Source organism: Xiphophorus hellerii, chromosome 6 (assembly GCF_003331165.1).
Source record: "Xiphophorus hellerii strain 12219 chromosome 6, Xiphophorus_hellerii-4.1, whole genome shotgun sequence".
Classification (NCBI taxonomy): domain Eukaryota; kingdom Metazoa; phylum Chordata; class Actinopteri; order Cyprinodontiformes; family Poeciliidae; genus Xiphophorus; species Xiphophorus hellerii.
The window spans coordinates 6,502,662-6,523,586 of record NC_045677.1 but is presented as its reverse complement, the minus strand read 5'-3'; the positions used below and the strand labels follow the sequence as shown (position 1 = coordinate 6,523,586).

At 40.0% G+C, this 20,925-nt stretch overlaps 1 protein-coding gene across 5 annotated transcripts in view; it reads right to left on the bottom strand.

Moving 5' to 3' along the window:
* LOC116722130 (abl interactor 1-like) overlaps positions 1-20,925 on the bottom strand; it is a 31,862-nt gene that overhangs the window by 9,914 nt on the left and 1,023 nt on the right. For 2 of the 5 annotated variants that reach the window (XM_032566298.1, XM_032566295.1), the window contains exons 2-8: positions 13,289-13,456; positions 6,295-6,471; positions 4,288-4,302; positions 4,041-4,144; positions 3,223-3,363; positions 1,689-1,789; positions 1,350-1,565 (exon numbers count right to left, since the gene is read on the bottom strand). In XM_032566298.1, the coding sequence (XP_032422189.1) occupies positions 1,350-1,565; positions 1,689-1,789; positions 3,223-3,363; positions 4,041-4,144; positions 4,288-4,302; positions 6,295-6,471; positions 13,289-13,456 (922 nt within the window). Of the gene's footprint in view, positions 1-345; positions 375-1,349; positions 1,566-1,684; positions 1,790-3,222; positions 3,364-4,040; positions 4,145-4,287; positions 4,303-6,294; positions 6,472-13,288; positions 13,457-20,925 lie in introns of all 5 variants that reach the window. The other 3 variants (XM_032566299.1, XM_032566296.1, XM_032566300.1) reach the window with 2 other exon arrangements.

Sequence of the window (20,925 nt, the reverse complement as noted above, 5' to 3'; positions counted from 1 at the left end):
GTCCGTCTGCGGCTCAAACGTGTCAGCTGCTTCCTGTAATCGCCACCGACCGCCGCAGATCCAGGAGTCACTTTTAGTCCGGTTACGCTACACCGGCACAGAGGCTGCCTCGTCCTTCTGCGTTTTCTGCCAAGAAAGATGGTCGTCCTCGGAGGCAGGAGCCATTAGAGGAGAATGGGGAGAATAAATCCAACTCCCTGGATAAGAAGGAATGGGTTTCCCCCGTTGTCTGGCGGCCGTTTGTGTTTCAGACCCACTTTGTCTAAAGAGTAGTAAGTTTCCTCCAGGTGATTTAAAGGTTTGTCACGTAAAGCGGTAAGAAGCAATGATGAAACGAATCAGAACGGAAACCGGATGGTTTCGGCATCCTAGGCCTGAGTTAGCACGACTCATCATCTGCAGCGTCTTGCATAAGTATTATAAAGCCTAGAGAGCTTTGTATTTTTGTATTAGGTTGACACAGAGTAGCACATATTTATGAGATGGAAGGAAAATGATACACTGCTTAAAAAACATTTTAAATAAAAAAAATTGCACTGTCTTTAATTCAGTCGGTCTGGAACAATACTTAAGAGACCAAGCCTCAGCTAGAGATACAGTCAGAAGGTTTTTTCTTAAGTTTAGGGGGGGAAACAGCTACAGACATAAAGAACATTTTGGAAAAAAGTCAGATAGTTTTTTGAGATATCCCTCTGCTAATTTTGCACTTGTAAAAGTATAAGTTTAACAACAGATATTTATTGTTTTTAATCTGTTATTCAACTGTCAGATTGGTCCAAGGTGTTATTCTACCCAGGAACCCCTGATAATTTATAGAACTCCTTTAGAAATGAGGACGTTGTGCTACAACGTTCTGCTACATGTTTAGCATGTTTAGCATTCAGGTGCTATTATAGGCTTTAATAGCTTTGCTAATAAGCTAACTCTGCTAAGCACAACTTTAACATAACAATAGTCTTTTCCACCGTCCCATTAGATTGTTTTTGAAGAAAAAAGAAAAAATGAAAGCAAAGGTTCTGCCTTGAGACTTTTGTATGTTAAAAACAAAAAGAAAAGAAAAAAAAGATTATTTGCGTTAAAGTATTTAACACATTAAAATCAGTTATTAATTCATTGGAGTTACTTAAAGTTCGGGCCCTAATTATTATTTTTTGCATTTATTCCCATTCAATGACATAAAATCCCAGACAAAAATGTGCCTGTGATGTGACAAACTAGAGAGATAAACATAACTTTTAAATCTCCTCAACCATTTTCATCCCAGTCAACAACGTAAAAAAATCTCTGATTTTACAGTTGAAATGCAAGAAAGAATACTAAAGTGTTTCCCTCCTAAAGTTCTGACCTACCTGCGTTCTGTTGGAACGCCGGGCCCCCGTTGACGTGAGGCTGCTGGGAGGAGACGGAGGGCGCGCGGCGGTAGGTCCCTGTGGCTGACACCATGGAGGCCGAGGAAGTGGTGGAAGAGTTGTGACGGGAGATCTGGCGAGAGATAGTGCCGAACTGGGACATGGGGATGGGACCCAAGCCGGGGCCCTGCGGCACCGACGCTGCGGAGGCCGCCACTGCGGGACGGGAAAAGGGAGGTAACCAGGATTAAAACGGTGAAACGATCGGCTGCTGTATTCCATGTGAATTCTCCATTTGACAGAGGACAAACGAAGTGAGCTGCAGCTGCCGGCACCCACCTTGCCCCATGCTGGGAGGGGACGGAGTGGGAACGGCGAGGGGGACCCCGACCCCGCTGCCGCCGCTGTTCTCCCGGCCGCCGCTGCCGCCGCTGCTGCCGCTGCAGACACAGCAGAAGAAGCTTCAGGAAGGCCCTAATTACACAACCGGGTCTGGCAGGCCGTCATTACTCCGGCGTGTGTCATTCTGTCGCAACATTTATTCATTCCATCGCCATAGTAACAGGTTCACATGCGGTATGCAAAAAGTGTTTCACAGTTGCGTTTTGCAGCTTGACAGTGGACCAACAACAGTCTGCCATTGCATCTGGGTGTGTGTTCGTTTAGCCCACACACACCTTTACAGCTTGAAGAGGCTTTACCGCTCTCAGGCCGGCCATATAAAATGTTTTCAGAGCCGCAAATGTCACAAGACGTTGTGAAAAAGGACAACTTATAATTTACTTTGTCTTTTAATAACCAACATTTTATCCCCCCTTTTTCTTCTCTAAAAGTGAGAAAAACATGACATTTAGCAAAAAGAGGATCTTTTATCTTTCTGTGGGATGGAAAATGATGTAAATTACACATATATATTTCAAAAACAGATGTAAATACATATAACTGGCATCAAACCTTTTGAAAAGCCAGTCCACCTCCTCGCCTGTGATGGTGCTGCATCAAGAACTACTGAAGGAAATGACATAAAAACCCCAGAAGAAGAAGACATAAGTGCAACTTCCATCCATCCATCCATTCATCCACCCTTGTGCTGGTGTCTATCTCCAGCTAACGTTACGGGCGAGAGGCGGGTTCACCCTGGACAGGTCGCCAGTCTGTCGCAACACAGAGACAGACAGGACCAACAACCACGCGCACACACACACACACACACACACACACTCACACCTAGGGAGAATTTAGAGAGACCAATTAACCTGACAGTCATGTTTTTGGACTGTGGGAGGCAACAGTGCTACCAACTGTGCCACTGTGCAGCCTTCCTTCTTCATAAAATGTAAACAAATGGAGTGGTGTTTAACTTTAGTGGTTGTGGGATTTTTTTTTTTTTTTTTTTTTGGGTGAAAAACCACAAGCCATTTTTCCCGCTAACGCTAGGCTCACACGTTTGTTTTGGTTGTATTTACCCAAGATGCCCTGTGCTACAGTTTGCCTCCTGCTTTTGGAGCGGTCTCTGGTCAGCTTGGCATTCACATATGCATTCGAACTGCACCAGAATTCACTTCAACCACACCCAGACAGACGTTTTCAGGCAGGCTAGAGTTCGCTTTTTTTGATTTGCATCAGAGTTTGATTGCGCCTTCACACCTCAACAAATGATCCAGACTTTCTAGGCAAATGAACTGGCGTTCGATTAAAGAGGACTGGTATGGTGTGAATGAGTCCTCAGTGTCATTCTCTGTAAGAATTTAATACTAACACTGCAGGGAAAAAACCTAGTAAAAACCTGAATTTCTTAATATATTTATGTTTAAGTCTCCAGAGTTGCATGTTGCAGACCCCTGATTTAGACAGAGGGTCTCATGTTTGCTACCTGTGTGTCCTGGGTCTCTGGTTGAGTGAGGCCGTGCGTGCGGGGCTGTGCTGGTTCCCCAGTCGGGCCGGGCTCGTCATGTAGTCGTTAGGCACCACCGGAGGCTTCACGGGCTCCAGGGTTTTGTAGGGGGTGTTACGCCTGGATTCAGACCAGCCAGGCGAAAGAGAGAGAGAGAGAGCAGAATTCAACCTCAGTATGTAGAGAAAGAAAAATGTTCACAATCGAAACAAAAGAGGGGTTAAAACCTTCATAAAAAGCTCAAAGAGTAATCAGATGTACTATTAGAAGAGTTATTGGAAAATAATATTTCTACAGGGTGTCTGTGCATCCTTAAAAATCTTAAAAATTCTTAAATTAACGTATCTAAAATTAAGGCCTTAAAATGGCTTAAATTCATGAAAGAAAACATAAGTTTGCCTAAGATACATTAATCACAGGTCTTGCACTAATGGGACTTTTCTTTCAGGCTAACGTCTGAGTCCAGACGCAGACATTATCACTCACTGCACTGTGTCTCAAGGCGGTAGAAGCTGCCAGCTACCAGCTTTTAATGCTTGCTAGCTAGCTGGCTAGCACTTTTTCCGTAAGCGTAAATTTATTGCAGTAAATTGACTACGTTCATCTTCACCAACCCACACGATGCTCCACGCAATCTGTGCGGGAAAAAAGTTTGCACTAAGGGGTTAAGAGAGTCGCTGTCAACAGCCACAAAGAGACCCCAGATATTTCAGCTTTGGTCCTCTGGAAAGGTAAATCTGAGTTGGTGAAACCTGCAGACACTTTGAAGTATTTAGCATTATGCTGTAGCTTCCTACCCGAGCGTTCCCCGGCCAGCCATAGGGGGGCTCGGGGGTTTCTGTGAAGGCGGGTTGGTCCTGGACAGGGTTCCTCCTCGTCCTGCTGCATTGTTCCCGTGTTGCTAGAGAAGCAAAGAGGAGTTAAGTCTAGAGCTCATTCATAGCTCTACTGATTTAAATAGGGTTGAAAATTAGTTGTCATGAAAACTCTAATTTCTATTCTATTCAACACAGAGGAGAAGAAAGAGACCAAGTCAACTCTTACCTTGGCTTTAAGCCACTGAGTGCACGCAGGCAGAGAGGAGACAAACAAGTTATTATTAAGCTTGGTTAACAACACTGTTTCTTAGAAAGGAGTGAAAGGAAAAAGAACGGAAATGAAAAACATCCAATCTCAGTCTCCCTATGTGTTCACGTACTAACCAGACTATGTTGCGTTTCCAACCGTTTTACTCTTTAACCTGTCTTTGCTATCATTATTACTGGTGTATATAAAAAAAACCCTGTAGCAGATAAACAAATGAAGCTTAGAGCAAGTAAAGCCTGGTTTCCTGCCAGGCTTATAATACTCTGGGAAAACACTGCCTGTTTTTTTACTCTTAAAAAATTGGCATATGTTAATTTCGTAGCCCACTTGTTCTCTACATACTGTTTGACTGACGTGGCCTGCTGATGTCTCGAGCGTTGCTATTGAACAAGAACCATGAGAGACTGTGAGGTCATAAATAACAGCAGACAGTCCGGGTTATGGGAAGGCTGTAACCTGTTAGAAAATCTGTCGCTGTGGTAACTCTCAGAAATGTCCACTAAGGTTATTGTGGCGAAGAAGAGAAGAGCTCAGTCAACACGCTACGTGTGAATGTCTCTGAATACCCAGCTCTCTTTTTTGGCTGATGAAGGGGAAATTAAAGAAGAGGTAGAAGGACGACGACGGTAATGCCTCAGGACCTCGAGGGAATCCGCCACAGCTTAAACAAAACATGTCGAAGGGATGGAGCACTAATAAGCTGCACAGTAGATTTCTGTGTGGCAGCGACGAGTTTCATTGCTTCTGAACTATTTGCAGATGTGTATGGAAGAAAGGGCTTGGTAGGGCCTGGAATGCAATTTGTATTTCTGTCCACATGGATCTATTTAAATGCATATCCACACACACACATAGCTGGAAGGAGGAGAGAGACAGAGAGAGTTTTAAAAGAAGAAGAAGACAAATAGGAAGCTAAAACCGAGAAATAAATCCTAATAAATTCCAAACGTAGTTGAATTAAATGCTTTAAATCTTTGATTTCTTTTTTTTTTTTTTTTTGAGCTCCAACAACCTCCGGCTCCGCTGATCTGCACTGATTTCTACAGAGATCCATCATCTCTTGTGTCCATGAATGATGCCTGATTTGCATAGCCAGCCATGCCAGATCTGCCTCAGTGTGAGCCAGCTCTCACAGGAGGAGACAGTGGCTTTTGAATTTGAATCAGCGGATGTTTGAAAATCGGCAGACAGCCGCTATCTCAACAGAGACAGACCCAAGGGGGAGGGGAGGAGGGGAAGAAAAAACGACGCACAGGCCGAATCACACATTACGCACATGACCGGTTACACACACACACACACACGAGCACGTACAAAACGCACGGGAGAGAGTGGGGAGAGGAGAGGATGGATCATGGGGAGAAATATAAAAAAACTCCCAAAATGAAACGGAAGAAGGCTGAGAGATTTCTTTTCTTCCACGATTCAACAGTGGATGTGGATGTGTGAATAACACTTGGCAAAGATGTCTCGGTCCTTGCTCACACACATACACCCACGCACACACGCCCCCACACCAAACAACGTTTAGCTTCAGACATTACCGGACCCCCCCGCCCAAAAAAGAGCTTTGGTTAGTGAATCTGTTTTCAGCCATAGTCAGCAACCTGCTCAGCATCGACTGGTAAAGGGCGACACGCAGAGTTCCCACACATTTTAATGTCAGAACTCCAGACTCTTCCAGAATCACATTTCTGGGTTTCTCTGATATTGATTAGATATTTTTAAAGGAGCGGTATTATGTAAAATCCACTCTTTTTCAGCTTTATATCTTGTTATAATGTTATTCTCTCATCGGAAACATATTCAGAGTGTTGCTTTGATTCTTTCTTGTATCTTTGAAAAAAATCTTTTAATCTCCCGTGGCAACCAATCTGGGGTACCTTGACTGATTTATCACCTCAGTGAACCTCTGGTTCTGTCTGCCTTCGTCTGAAGTTTAACTGTTTAACTGTCTTCTCTTACTTTGACGCCGTGTCCCACGTCGTCCAGCAGCGTGTAGTCGATGGGTTTCCGGATGTACCGCACGGGTCGCTCCATGTTCGCCGGGGCGATGATCTTGTGGGTGCGAGAGGTGTTCTTGTTTGTGGTCAAGATGCCGATTTCTCGACGCGCCACCTTCTCCTTGTGGATGTCCACCGTCTGAAAAAGAGAGACGGAGGATGAAGCCCCCTTGATGGGACGCAGCACATTTAGCCATCTGACATATTAAACTTTAACACTCTTTCCTTTACAGATGTGCACAAAAGTTAGTTGATATTCTGCTAATGTTGAAAAAACACAATTTAGCAATTGCTGCGTTTCCGTTAAATAAGAAATGCGACTAAAATCACATGTGAACACGTCTGTATGTTTGTTTACATAAGTAAAAAAAAAAGCCACACCATTCTCCTTCTACTTCCTGTCGTCTTCTTTGTCATCTTCGCCAGTAGTAATATCACATGACTCGTGTGATGCAAAAAAGGTGTCTCCGTTGCAGTTTTGCAAGAACCACTAATTTCTATATGTTTGAGAAACAATTTCCAGGCCGGGAATCGAATCTGAAACAGCCGCGTCCAGGACTAAGGCCTCCATATGTGGGTTGTGCTTCACCCCTGTGCCACCACTGCACCCCCTCATTGTGCTTATTTTATTTATTTTTAATCCTTTTTTGTTTTTCATTATTATGATGTTTTATAAAGAAATGCTGTATTACATTGCTAAAAACTCATTAAAGCTATTGCATTTTCATTTTAAGGGGTTATATTACAGCTCTTTACACCTCATATCAAGATCGTTAAAAACAAAACAAAGGAAGTCTTCGGAATTTGTCTTTTTTTTAACCACAGTAAAAAATAAAAAAAACTAAAAAGAGCAAACAACCAACTACTAAACTGGAGATTCATTTTGTTTTTCCCATGCAATTTTCACAAAGATCCCCTTTGGCCCTTCACACAAGCACTAATTGAAAATACCAATGACCTACTTCTCCTCTAAGGCTTAAGTCATTATCACTCACAGCAGTCTCCTGTATGAACTGGCCCTCAATCTATGAATGATAGATGAAACTGGAACGGATGAGTGATGCTCAGAGGCAGAGGGGCGGGGCTAAGGAGAGCAGGAGGAAAAACGAGTGGAGCTGAAGCGGGCCCGGGGCTAATGAACGAACCGCTGGTAAAAACTAACAGCTCCCCGTTCTCTGGCCTTGATGAAATCTTAAAAATTTTATCAATATCTCGGATGAATTACAATAATTGGCGTACTATCTTTTTTTAATAAGACTAAGTCAAGATGTAGAGGTAGGTTATGGAACAACAAAGAGCATCCTTCCTGTTTTAGAAGACTAGGAGGAATAAAAATGTTCTCTCTCTCTTTCTACCTAAAACTGGATGGAAAAGTTATCCAATTTTTGTTCACAGACACTTCATAATTCATTTCATTTGTTGTTTGAGTTGTGTTGTTGTTGTGTTTTCCGGTTCAGTGTTAAATATCTGTTAGAATTTAAATTTTATTGATTTTTGAGAACGTGTTCTCGCACTATTATGCCACTACCTTTATATTGTGTTAAAACTGTCTCAAAACAAAATTATTGTTTATCGCAAAAACTTTTGGGACAATTTATCATTCAGCAAAATTAGTTATTGTGGCAGGCCTAAATCTGAGCATATGTGCAAAATCATTACACAGAGTTATTAATCCATTGAAATACTGAATCAAGTGACGGATTTAGCTTTTCATACAATTGTTCACATAATGACATTTACTGTTGCATTTATCCAATTGGTAAGGACTGAATGCTTCTTTATTGAGTACAGATATATAAATATTTTTATTAAAAGATAGTTGATATGATTGTAGCAGGTAATAAATGTTTATAAATAACGGTGTACTACCCAGTATGTAGGAATGAGTGGATGTTTTTGCTAGGTGTTGTCAAGTGCCTTTGCCTGATCTTGGAGTCTCTGACTGGCTGAATGCGAGTTAAATATAGAGAACCAGCTGAGCCCTTTTTTAGGAGAGGAAACCAACGTTGCACACCCAGCTTCAGCTGGGAAGTAAGAGAAAAGAGCCGCCCATTTCCTGCCAGCGACAGGCGAGCTGAGGTGAAGATTAGATAAAGTGAGAAAAACCAAGAAGAAGAACAGAAAGGGATAAGGCAAACAGAGGATTCTGACATTATGTTGCGATTAAAACAACAACAAAAAAACAACAACAAAAACAATGAAGAAGAGGGAAGAAAGTAAAGGAGATTTACATATAGGGTTTAAAACAAATCCAGCACACAGATCAGACACGTTTCTCAGCAACAACAGCTGCTGTAAACATCCGCCGCGCGTCTTTTGCTCTACTACCACAGCCGTGAACAAACACGGTAATCCTGAAACGCTGCACCGTCATCTCTATTTCAACATTTCCTCGGAGCGCCCATTGCTGAAGGCCTGAACAGGCGCGATGATCTGTGTCAAACTTTCAGACGTAATAACTGGTTACCTAATCGCTGACGGCACAACTCTGTCTGCCCTTCCTGCACTCGCTCCATCTCATTTTCTTTTGTAATCTTTGCCCTCAGAGACGTCCCGGCTGCGCGTTTCAAAGAGCAGATGGTTCAGGGGCGATGATCTCCCACCTCGGCCTAATAAATCTCCTTTTTGGCAAAACAATTCCACATTGCCACAAAGTAGCCAAATATGCTGAGTTGTGGCTGGACCGGCGAGGATAAAGTCCAACACAAGATAGACGATTTCAAACGTCATGAATGTAGTATTCAGATTAGGGACGCAACGATACGCCTTTTTCACTCCTGATACCGATATTTGAGGCTTTAGCATCGGCTGATACCAATCTGGTACAGAAAAACGATGCTGAATTAATCTAAAACGTTTCTATTTTGTGAACACAGACGTAAACGTACTGAATTAAGACATCTTTTTGATAACTCTGCACCAGGGCAGCACACTTAATTACACCGACAGCTTCACAAGCTTGGTCAAAAGTTTTAAAACAACACAACTTCAATTTGTTCGGTCAGAACAGCCGACGTAAAATAAATAATAAAGAAACTGAAACTGGCAAAAACAATAGGTTGATTACCTTGGTCAAAAATGTAAAAGAAAATATTGTGCAACAAACCTTCATTCAAATGGTTGAGAAAGTGCAATAAGGAATTATAAATATAATGTAAAATAAATGATGAATTATGACATCGCTCAGAGCACAAAGCATAGAATAGAATTACACTGGATAGATCAACGCTTATGCATCGGGAACATTTTCACTGATACCCAATGTTGAATTTTTTCACAATATCGATGCCGATACAGATATTAGTATCCGATCGGTGCTTCTCCTTTTCACACAGGTTTACTTTGGACCCAGGTTTCTCAGCTAACGGTCGACTGGATCGCCTGACATTGACCAAGTGTTTCTGGGGAACAAAATGGAGAAAAATAAATAAAAAAGCAGGCACGGGAAAGTGTTACACAGCCAGAGTGTGTGTGTTTTATCTACCTCTGCATTGAAGATATTTTTAGCCACAAATATCCAACCTAAACAGTGATTCACATCTCAGCTTTAGATGGCGTGTTGATGTCGAAGCGCTCCTTGTGTTAATCCGTCACAGCCTCCTCTGTTGTGAGCTTTTTAAACGAGGCTTGGACTTGGCAAGCCACGTTTGGCTTCCTTCTCGCTCTAATCTCATTTCAACCGTTTCAGCTGAACTAAGCTGGAAGTTCAAACTTAATTCCTTAGACACAAAAAACACTTGAACGCTGAACGAAAGCCAGAAATGCCTATTTTAGATGCGCGAACGAGGGAGGGGGGGGACATTCATAATTATTCCTACCCATTGGGGCGTTTCCAGTTTTCTCATGCAACAACCGCGATCTTCAGTTGGGAGTTTATTGGGAATTTATGTGATGGACCAACACAATGTAGTAAATAATTGGAAAGTGAAAGGAAAATATGTAGTTTAAAAATGTATTGTGCAAATGAAAAGAAACTGAACTGCATTTTGGGTGTATGACCTCAAGCTCATTAATCTGTGAGCACCTCAGATTCTCAATTGGATTTAGGTCTATACTTTGACTGGGACATTGTAACGCCTAAATATGTTTTGACTACTGCAGTCCTTGTTGGATCCGGGTCAGTAGCTGTGCTTCCAGTACAAACGTGCGCAAAACTTTGTCGGTATTCCACTAGTGTTGAAAAAGCTCAATTTTGCAATTGCAGTGTTTCTATTAAATAAGAAACACAATTAAAATCCCACGTTAACAAGCTTGTTAACACTACAAGTGCCTACAATGCTGCTGTATACAAACTGGTGTGATGTGAAAAAAAGTGTCTTCACTATGGCTGAAAAATTACCCCATCCTAGCACAAAAATGTTTTTATCAAAGTTGGTTTATTTACTTACATCAAACTTATTCCCATAATTCCAATTTGCACAATGTTGTGGTCAATGGAAACTTAGCTTCTGTCATGCAGTCAAAGTTTTCTTCAAGAATTGACCTGTAATTGTTAGGGTTGCAACAACCGATTGCAGTTGTTTCTAATTTTGGCCGTTACCAATTTTTTTCGTGTGAAAAGTCAGTAAGTAAAGTTTTATTTGTAAAGCCCCTCTAAAGATAGAAATCACAAAGTGCCTCAACAAACAAAACAACAAATACACAAAACAAATTTACGCAAAAGCAGATTTAAAAAGATAAGTTTTTAGCTGTTATTTCAAGGAAGCCATTCAGTCCACATCCAGCAGCAGTTTTTGAATCTCCGGGCTTGGAGTCATGGGCGGTTGCCCAGGGCGGCATCAGTAAGGAGTGAGGCTCCCATGAATAGAAAATAAAATTGATCTTATCTGTCGGTTTTCCCCTGAACAAATTTACTACAACTTGTATGCATGAGTAGTGAACTGAGTTTCCATTAATTGCTGATGATTACTGGGAGACTACATTACCTACTTTCTGCTTCAAAAAAAAAAAAATAATAAACTGATTATTGCTTGCAGTTTCATCGGTTGGAGTGTGCGCACAGAAGGAGGAGCTTGCCCAGAGCACCGTTCTTGGGCAAGCCCAACTGCGTGCATATTTTTATTTCAAGCTTATTAAGCAAAGTGATTAATTGTGATAAAAAAAATGTTGTCGATTGGCAGAAGTAAAAAAAAAAGCTACATTTTTAAGAGTTATTACCACTGATTATGTGAAATTGTCCAAGTTACACTCCTCAGACCGTATTGACAGGGAATTCTGCACTTGATGGCTGATCAGAGTTACACTGTGGTTAGCACTGAGGGCTATAAAATGTGAAGCAGCGATGTCAAGTGGGAAACAAGATTGGGCGCTAAGCCTCTTTAAGGGGTCGATAAAGGCGGCGCATTGTTCTTGGTCGGACCGCACCTAACGCCGCTCCATCCGGCCGCGGGAGGTGAGAATGCAGAAACAGAGAGAGAGAGAGAGTGCTGCTGTCAGGATGTTTTCTTCATTCCTGACGGGCTTAATGAAGCATGGAGGCAGGGCACGGGACGTTCACTGACTGACAGAGAGCAGACAGAGGAGGTGTGGCATGCCCTCCATCATATCTGTCTCCAGGAGTTTATTACTTCCTCTAATGTTATCACACTGGAGAACATCAGTGGAATGCATGTCTTTGTACTTGACTGGAATGAATTTCTAAATTAAAATCATGCGTAATACAACACCATAACACAACAATAACAGTTTATATCGTGAAAGACCGGGGCTGTAGAATGTTTCATATCAGCCGATATTGATCATTATTAATCAGTTTTTTGTTTTAAATATATGAAATGATGGCGTGGCCTTTCCTCTCCTATCCACAGTTTTCACTCCAGATCGTTGTTTTTTTATTTTTAGGCAGTTTTGAGACGGGCAAAATCTTCAACCGCTGTTATGCAAGTTACTCAGCAAGTTGTTGCTATGTAACCGGCACTTAATTTTGGGACATCGGTGATCGGCCGATAATTACATACGAAGTCGATCTTTTCACACAATCTTATTTATCTCGCAAACGTTTAAAAATCAGCAACTGTCTTCTTCTGCTCTGCTGTGACAGAGTTCCCACTGATAGACCGGCTCACCAGGTCATATCTACACGTTTGCAGCGAACACCAGTCACCCCAGTGTTGACAACTCTGTGACTTTCTTGCTATATTTACCGACATTTCAGACAAAAAAAAAATTGGTATTGGCCAAAATGGGAATCAGCAGGGGAATCGACTTTTTAAATGTCGGCGTTCGGTCAGAAAACTGCAACCGGTGCACCGGTTACCTATTTACTTTCACTCGGTTGCAGTAACCACCGAGTGAAAGTAAATAGGTAAATCTCCCAGAATGCTGTGCGGTTCTGAAATGCTTATATCATGATACGTTTTTCAGCCACATCAACCAACCCAAAATTTTGGTACACGGTGGAGTGTTTCCTCTGGGATTATTTTTAAAATCTTGGTGATAGGCTGTCAAGGTGCGCGTGTGCGATATGACACTGATGATCAAATAAATCAGAAACGTATGTGAAACATTAGGCATCAAGGCCAAACTATATAATTTAACTACCGTCGTTCAAATACAACATATGATGGCATTGGGATTGTTTTCACAGTTTAACTAAAAATGTAATCCACTTAACCTTGCTTAGATACTTTCCTTGCATCTTTTCACTGCCTCTATTTCCGACTATAGTCTCTAGTTTTACTTCCCTCCTGAAAGAGGCGCAGCGCACAGCAGCCAGCTTCACATCCAGGCAGGCGAAAATGTTAATGTTGTGTGATGTTTCAATTCAAAATGTCAAACTCTGATTATGAATAGTATAAGTGTGCAAATATATATGCATGTTATATGCTTTACTTGTGCTTTTATTTTGAACTACATGAAGAGGAAACCCTGCAGCGTGTGAAACGGTTCGTGTCGAAATCATCTGAGGCAACTCAGGCGCAACTAAAGCCTCCCGAGCGTCGATCTGGCCTTTGTACCTGGGAGATGTGGTTGATGGAGGACTCCATGCGTCGCAGCTGCGAGGCCTGAATGTCCAGCAGCTGCAGCACATTATTAGCTAAGGCATTGATCTGGTAGGCAACGCTGGCCAGAGACTGCGTGGTGTAGGCTTTGGTCTCCTCCAGGGCTTTCTTTTTGTCTTGAGCCTGACAGGGAGAGGAAGAGAAAGCAGAAGTTAGAAAAAAAAATGTAAAAAAAGTAGTGAAAGGAGGTGTGGTAGGAGGAAACGCTGTACTCTAATTTTCACTCTGTCAGGTTTTTTTTAAGCTGAGAGTGTGGAGAGCGGGTATCTGACAGGACCATTCAGTCTCGGCTGTTCTCAAACTGCAAAGCTCCCCTTTAAGCTCCGAGGAGAAGCGAGGGCAAGTGTGCGAGACTCTAGAGGAAGATAACCCAAGCCAGGAAATTTCACCACACAACTCCAGAGTAAGCCAGGTTGGCAGTGTGGGAACAGGTGCATGGTGGGAATTAAGCCCAGAATGAAGGAATGCCAGGACATTCCTATTTCTTTTAAACTTTTTTTTTTTACGGGATCCCAAATCTCTGCCTGGCTGCACAAACCATCTGTTTCTGGATGTCTCTGCATAGCACTGAGATTGAGTGGACATATTTACAGTTTGGAAACCAAACAGGGATAATGCAGCCACACACAGAGAGGCTCTCTAACAGGGGAAATGCCAAGTCCGGTTAGGAAGCAGGACTACAATTATTCCACAGATGTATTCAATTGGAAAAAAAATTAAAAATGATCTAATTTTGCACATCAAAATGCAGTTTGTCACAGTGGAATTTGTAGCTTTATTAAATCCTAAAAATAAATAAAATTTTAAAAAAAAACTGTAGGGGAAGAAAAATTCCATAAATATGCAAATTAGCTCACCCACTCATTAGTTGTGTTTTTGAATTCCAGGATTATCTGAAAGTTAATATGATCAATGCAGTCTTCGACGTCTGAACTACACACTCCGCTAAGCCCAAAAGGACTTACTTCAGCTTTGAAACAATCTTTTCGTTTTATCACCATTTCTCTTCTGATTTGATATAATATTAACATTTTTGGAATGACTTATCTATGAAGAAAAATATACATTAGGGTGATGATAAGGAGGCCTTCTTCGAAGCAGCAGATTTAAGTAGTCAACTTAGATGTGAGAAAGGATGTGTTCATTGCCCAATCTGATGCGATGTGATTTTATTGTTTGGTTTATGTAAGAATATTGAAGATCTGTCGCATGACACAGGGCTTTTCTAATTCCCCAATTCTAATTCCCCCAACAGCGATTTTAATGCCACACTATCCCTAATCTTTGCTTAAAGAACGACAGGCGGTGTTATGAACAGCTTTCAAGGCTGATCATGACTTGCTTCTTGGTGCCTATTTCATCAGAACAAAGACTTAAATGCGGGAACAATGACTTGGACTCCTCCTTTCGTTACGAGGTGGATCTAATCTCGCTGCAGCAGCACACTTTATCATCCAGCTCGCTGCTGACCCGCATTTAAAAACTAGCTTAACACTTGGAAAATGCACATTTCAGCAGCAAAGCCCGTCGTTTCCATAAATGGTCTTATCATATTACATGTTCAGTTTCTTCTAATACATGAAGGGTCAACAGGGACAAAATTAAACATAAATACATAATTAAATCATTAATTAACTGCATCATGTAACCGACAAATGTTTAATTACATGCTTGCGTCATTTATTTAATAAAAAATTAATGTGCTAAATCTCATTCATTAAATCATTAAAATGCAAACTTATAATAGCCGATGCAGATAATTAGGTAAATATCTATTTAATTATTTCATGGTTCCTGTTCCTGCACTGTGATCATAAGACAGGCGGGGCTAGCACTGATCTTTTTCTCCATATGTACGGAGGGTTAAATGGGACAAAATTAAGTAAATATATACAATGATTTATTAAAATATACATTTAAATAAACTATTTAAATGTTTAAATTATTTAAATACATAATTTAAATGCTTAAATTAAATAAACAAATTAATCGTTACAATAAATGTATTTAAATAAATAAATATTTGAATATTTACATTACTAATGGAATTCAATTAATTTATAATTCTAAACCTGTCATTAAATTGCTAAAATGGAAACTTATAATAGCAGATGCAGATAATTCATTCACTATTTAATTACTTCACGGCTCCTGTTCCTGCAGTGTCACCATGAAGTAATTTTATCTGCCCACTGAAGTCGCGGGTCGGAGTCATCGGCAGGGTTAATGCTAAACTATTAGCTTCATCCTTTGAAAACCATGGTGGCTCATGTAACGGAGAGCTAAATGCAGGAGGACTTATTTAACAAATTGTCTATCAATTAAACATTTAATTAACCATTTATTTATCTCATTGTACATTTAATTAACCACTTAATGGTTTATTTATTTATTTAATTTGGTCCCTTTTTGCCCTTCAAAAAAAAAATTAGGCTGATTAGCGTCCTAAAGACTTAATAGCAATGTGTTAAGAAGGGAGAAAGAAGATTTTTTGAAGAAACATTCTTTTAAAAGATGAAAATCAAGAACCCCCGTAAGCTGAAAGCCGTTTGAAAATGACGTTGAAGATGATGCACAAGCAGTTTTCCTGTTCCACTTCCTCCACTATGACAGGCCACCTGCTGCACTAATATCTGTTGAAAGGCTCTGCTGCTACCTGCAGAGTCCCAGCTTACCAGCCTGCTACACAGCAGACACCCTGTTGGTTGGGTATTATCACAAACACTGGATGGAAGGTCCATATTTAAACGTTTTCCTTGCATGCGCATAGGAAACAGACATAACTACAATTACTCTCACACCAGCACCTGAAGAAGTGCGTGGAAGGTAAAGTATGAGTACAAAACTTTTAATTTTAACAAAACATTAACTTAAACAGCAACCTTTACACAATTTAATGCGGTAAAATTGTCCTGGCCACTAAACTGCTGGTTATACTGGGAATCAAAATGATCCCTTATGGGTCAGAAAGATTTTGTTAAAACCAAAAATTCAGAGGAAAGCTGAGAACCACGACGCAAATTCTTTTAGCTTTCTTACTAAAAATAGCCAGTAATCAGTGATCGATTCACAAGTGAAACTAAGAAGACTTAGAAATTTTTTTTTTAAAATATATGCATCACTTTTCTATAAAGTGGATGGAAGCAAATAAGCCAGACTGTCAGAGTTAGAACAGAGCTGGAATGTAGACTGAAAACCTTGATGTCCTAAAGGCTGGGATGTACAGAGCAATCGCTTGATGAGTGCAATTGGTAAATGACCGGCTCACTAACACAAAAATCTATTTCTTTGACTTAAAAATTTCGGTTGCCCTAATTATGACACTCTTTGGAGTAGAAGTCGTCAATAAGGGAAGAAACCTCAATTAGTTCTTTTTGATATTACTGAGGTGTTTAAAATTAAAGGCAGGGAAGGCATAGAATAGGTTAAAGTTAACAAATATCGCATTGAGCAGGAAAGCTGAACATATCAAGGCAAAGATGGCCTGTTCTCTCTTTATCACTTCAAACTGCTGTCCGTCACACAGCATGCTGGACTTGGAAATGTTGGCAGCCATTTGCAAATTTCTGAAATTTAAGTAAGATTGAACATTCTTTCTGTTTATAGTTATTAATTCTTACGGTGCTCATCATTAAAGATAAAACTTATAGCCAAATAAGGATTTTGCCTCTTTAAAACAGAAGTATAAGCTTGTATATTTTCTCATTTACACCGGGTGAGGGCTATATTACAAATGCTTGTAGTAATAGTTCCTAAAAACAAATTAAGGAGGAAAACGTTGGATGTTGGAGTGCCTAATGTTTAGAAACCAAATAGAAAGAACTGATTTTATTTTTCTTTGAGCATAACACCAAAGAAAATTCAACCACTTTTATATATTGCAATTGGACCACGGTAAATATGGACGTGATGTAGTCTCAAGATACGGCTTTCAAGGTAAGTGAAGCAGCTGTAATCCAACCTCAACAAATGTTGTGGACATCAACACAAAATGAACGGGAAAAAAAAAAATCCTCTTTAGAAATGACCGTAACCTTTAAACACATAACTGGACCATGTCTAGAAATGTATTCCTCTAACCTACTTTAAAGTTGAAGTGACTGACTACAATTTGTCCAACAAAGTCCCAAACTGAGACAACGAGTTCAATATGCAGAGTAGAATTGGAATGGTGGAACGAATAGTGTTTCTTTCCTTTATCCCACACTGACCTATCTGTAACCCAGAAACAACAAAAAGACTCAAACGAATTTAAAATCTGCTTTATTCTTACCAGTTTTTATGGGTGACAGTTTGACAGTTCCTCTAAAATGGATTTCTTTTTTTTTTTTTTTTTTTGCAAATATCTGATCTAAGAATAAAACTCCCAGTTCTGCAGCATCACACAAATGATCTCCATATCACAGCGTGGCTGTTTGTTTTTGTGCAGCGCTGCTATTTAAGCTGATGATCTGACAGTATGAGTGCTTTTTAAATGGCCTATATGCAGGAGGATGAAGAACTATTTGAAATTAGATGAGCAGATTTCAGCTCTAGGCTTCAACATCACTGACTCACAACAGGAGGCTCGAGTCATTATGCTCAGCAGACATATTACCAGTCGTTTTGGGGAGAATATTAACTGAAGCTGTTTTGGCTGACCATTTGCATGCTTCACAGCATAATTTTTTTTTAAAGCGCGTTAAGATGCATACAGATTCTCACTGTTCCTAATCTCCCTAAAGGGATTATTATTCAACAGAAACCAAAAAAGATTCATGTTCATATTCCATGGCTCACCTGCTGAGAAGCACTGCACTAGTGAACAATTTTCGATAGGGGTTTCTTGAACCAATATTGATATTGGATCTTGGTCCAATATCAAACAAAAAATGTGAATCGGATTATAACGGCCTGCATAAAATCTCTGATAGAACATTCTGCCCCAGCATTTCAATCCAGCAGCGCTTCTGTCCCATTGGATAATAATAAATGTGTCAGTGTCTCTCATACCTCATACCTGAGTGACATCACTGAATCAAGCCTTTTCTAACATTCCACGTTACAAAAACAGTAATAATAATTCGTGCTGACATTGTATCGGGTCAATATCGGTATCGGCCAATACTCCAAGCCGTGGTATCGGTATCGGAACTGGAAGAACATGTATCGCTACACCCCTAGCTTTCAAGATCCACAGAAAATAAAATGAACATAACTGTGTCATCATATTTTGATAAATAGGTTAAGAAAGTACTAACGAGATTATATAGTTGTTATGACAACAAATTGATGAAAATGTGCATTTCTTACCCACCAAGTTGAAATATCTCTATATGCTGTCTATGCACAACAGAAATTTTTGTCATGATGCAGTTTATAATATTAATAGCTGCTTAACATTTACATAAATATCACAAGTTACAGATAATTAATACTCTATATATTTAAAACATTTAAACTTGCGAGTTCCACTTCCTTAGATAGGTTTGAGAACTGGCTCTTCTTGGGTAAAGTTACACTTTCTTGTGACGTAAACCGATAATTTGCTGGAGTGACCAGAGCTTTCTCCAGCTGTTTAAAGTACAGATCACTGGAGGCGCTGTCCTCTATGTACTGCTGATTATTTAGCTGACAGAGTACTACTGACGTTTCCCCCAAAATCAGCTGCTTAGAAGAACACAGACAGTCATGGTGTCTGTGTTCTGTGAAACATGTCACCTACTGCATCCCTGCTGTAGGTGACATGTTTCTGTTTAGCAGAAACATTATTAGTTAAATAATTCAAATCAGCGATTCTACAAAAAGGAAGAAAAGAGTCATGACCACTTAAAAAATATTTCCAAATTACTTGTTTATTGTAAAATTTTGTCTATGTATTGAAATAAAAGTAGAATTAATAAATGAATATTACAGATCTGTGGTTCTCAGACTGGTACTTGGTCTGTCTGAAGAGCTTGTTTGTGCAAAATATGTCCAAGGGAAACACAAACAAGCTGACATAATAACATTTTGCAGATTTTCTACTGAACAACTTAAGTCTTTTTTTTTTTTTACACAATAGCATTAAAACATTAAAAAAAATGAAAGGAAAAAATGGTTCAATTCTATTTTTTTTTAAATAAGAAAATAAATATTTATTGCCTAGAACAAAATAATGTCGAATTTCTTTACCGAATTTGAACCGGTTGAATGTTTAAAAAAAAAAAATTTGAGTAGTTTTGGATAAAACGTGTTTACAGAGAACAGTGTTTTTGTTTTAAAGGCAAAATGTGTATTTTGTACAGGTTTGGCTTAATTTCCGCTCTCAATATGTTTAGTTTTTTTTCAGCCAATGGCCTTTTTTCCAGTGAACAATTAATGATTACTAAATTAGCTGATGATTGTTTCAGTAATGACGATAAATTGGATTAATCCTTTCAACCCTACGTTTTATATAGGAAGGTCACGATGGTGACTGGAGTTAAACAAAAAAAAACTGAAAAAAAGATGTGATATTATGTTGAACTATGGTCTTCCACAGCATCACAGTGAAAATAATTACCACTGTGGAGCACAGCTCTTGGTCTCACTGCTGAGAGGCACAGCAGTTCATGCCGGACCACTCAGCCAGCGATGCCGGCTCGCACGTTTACTGAAAACACTCAGCGGGAGAGCAGCTATATGAAATCAAATCGCAGCATCAAGGTCTGCAATCTCCAACAGCTGGAGCATCGTATCGCCAACATTTAGCATCGTATCACGGTGCATTCGCTTTCACGTTCAAATTCCACATTTAGCCGGTTGGATGGACTCTTCAATTCAAACTTTCGTGAGCTTTAAGTGACTGAGATGCGAAAAGTAGTAGGTGGGAAAGTGGCATGTGGACAATGGCATGCTGGGAAAAAGGAAGAGAGGGAGGGAAGCGTGGCTAACCATGCTAAGACGCAACCAAAGTTGGCAACAAGCTAGTCATAAATAACTAGAGAAATTCCAGGTCGTTGCTAATTTCTGGTTTTTTGAAATGCTTACTCTGATTTTGATGGTTTAGATGTATTTCCAATGATTACACCATAGGAGACAGAAAAAAATGAGTCACATGTTCTGACAGAGAACAAATTAAATGCAGCATTACATCTTATCAATGTGCACCACTGCTCACAAAAAGTTGTGTAAAGCACACAACCACACCTTAGAAGAAACCTGACGTAATGTAATAATACAAGTGGAGATGCAACAGCCAAGATTTTTTTTATGCTGATACCATTTACTGATGTACATAAGATTTAGCAACTTTTTGTTAAACTACAAAACACATCAAAGTTCATGCAGCTTATGTGTTCATAAAAAAAATATAATGGGAATTCTTGGTGTTTCTTTTTTTGCATTTAAACTACGGTAATATGCTGATTACTTATCAGAAAAGATTGAGGGGAAAATTGACAGATTCCGATCTCTAGCTGACTGATTGGTGCATCTCTGCGTTGATTTGGTGGGGGAGGGGGGGCGGGGCGGGGGTTGTTTGTTTGTTTTAGTTTTTTTTTTATCTGCAAGGTAAAGGCTTACTCTGTGGCACGCAGGGATGAAGATTAGTGCTGTAATTCAGTGCTAAGATTAATAGAAGAAAAGTGTCA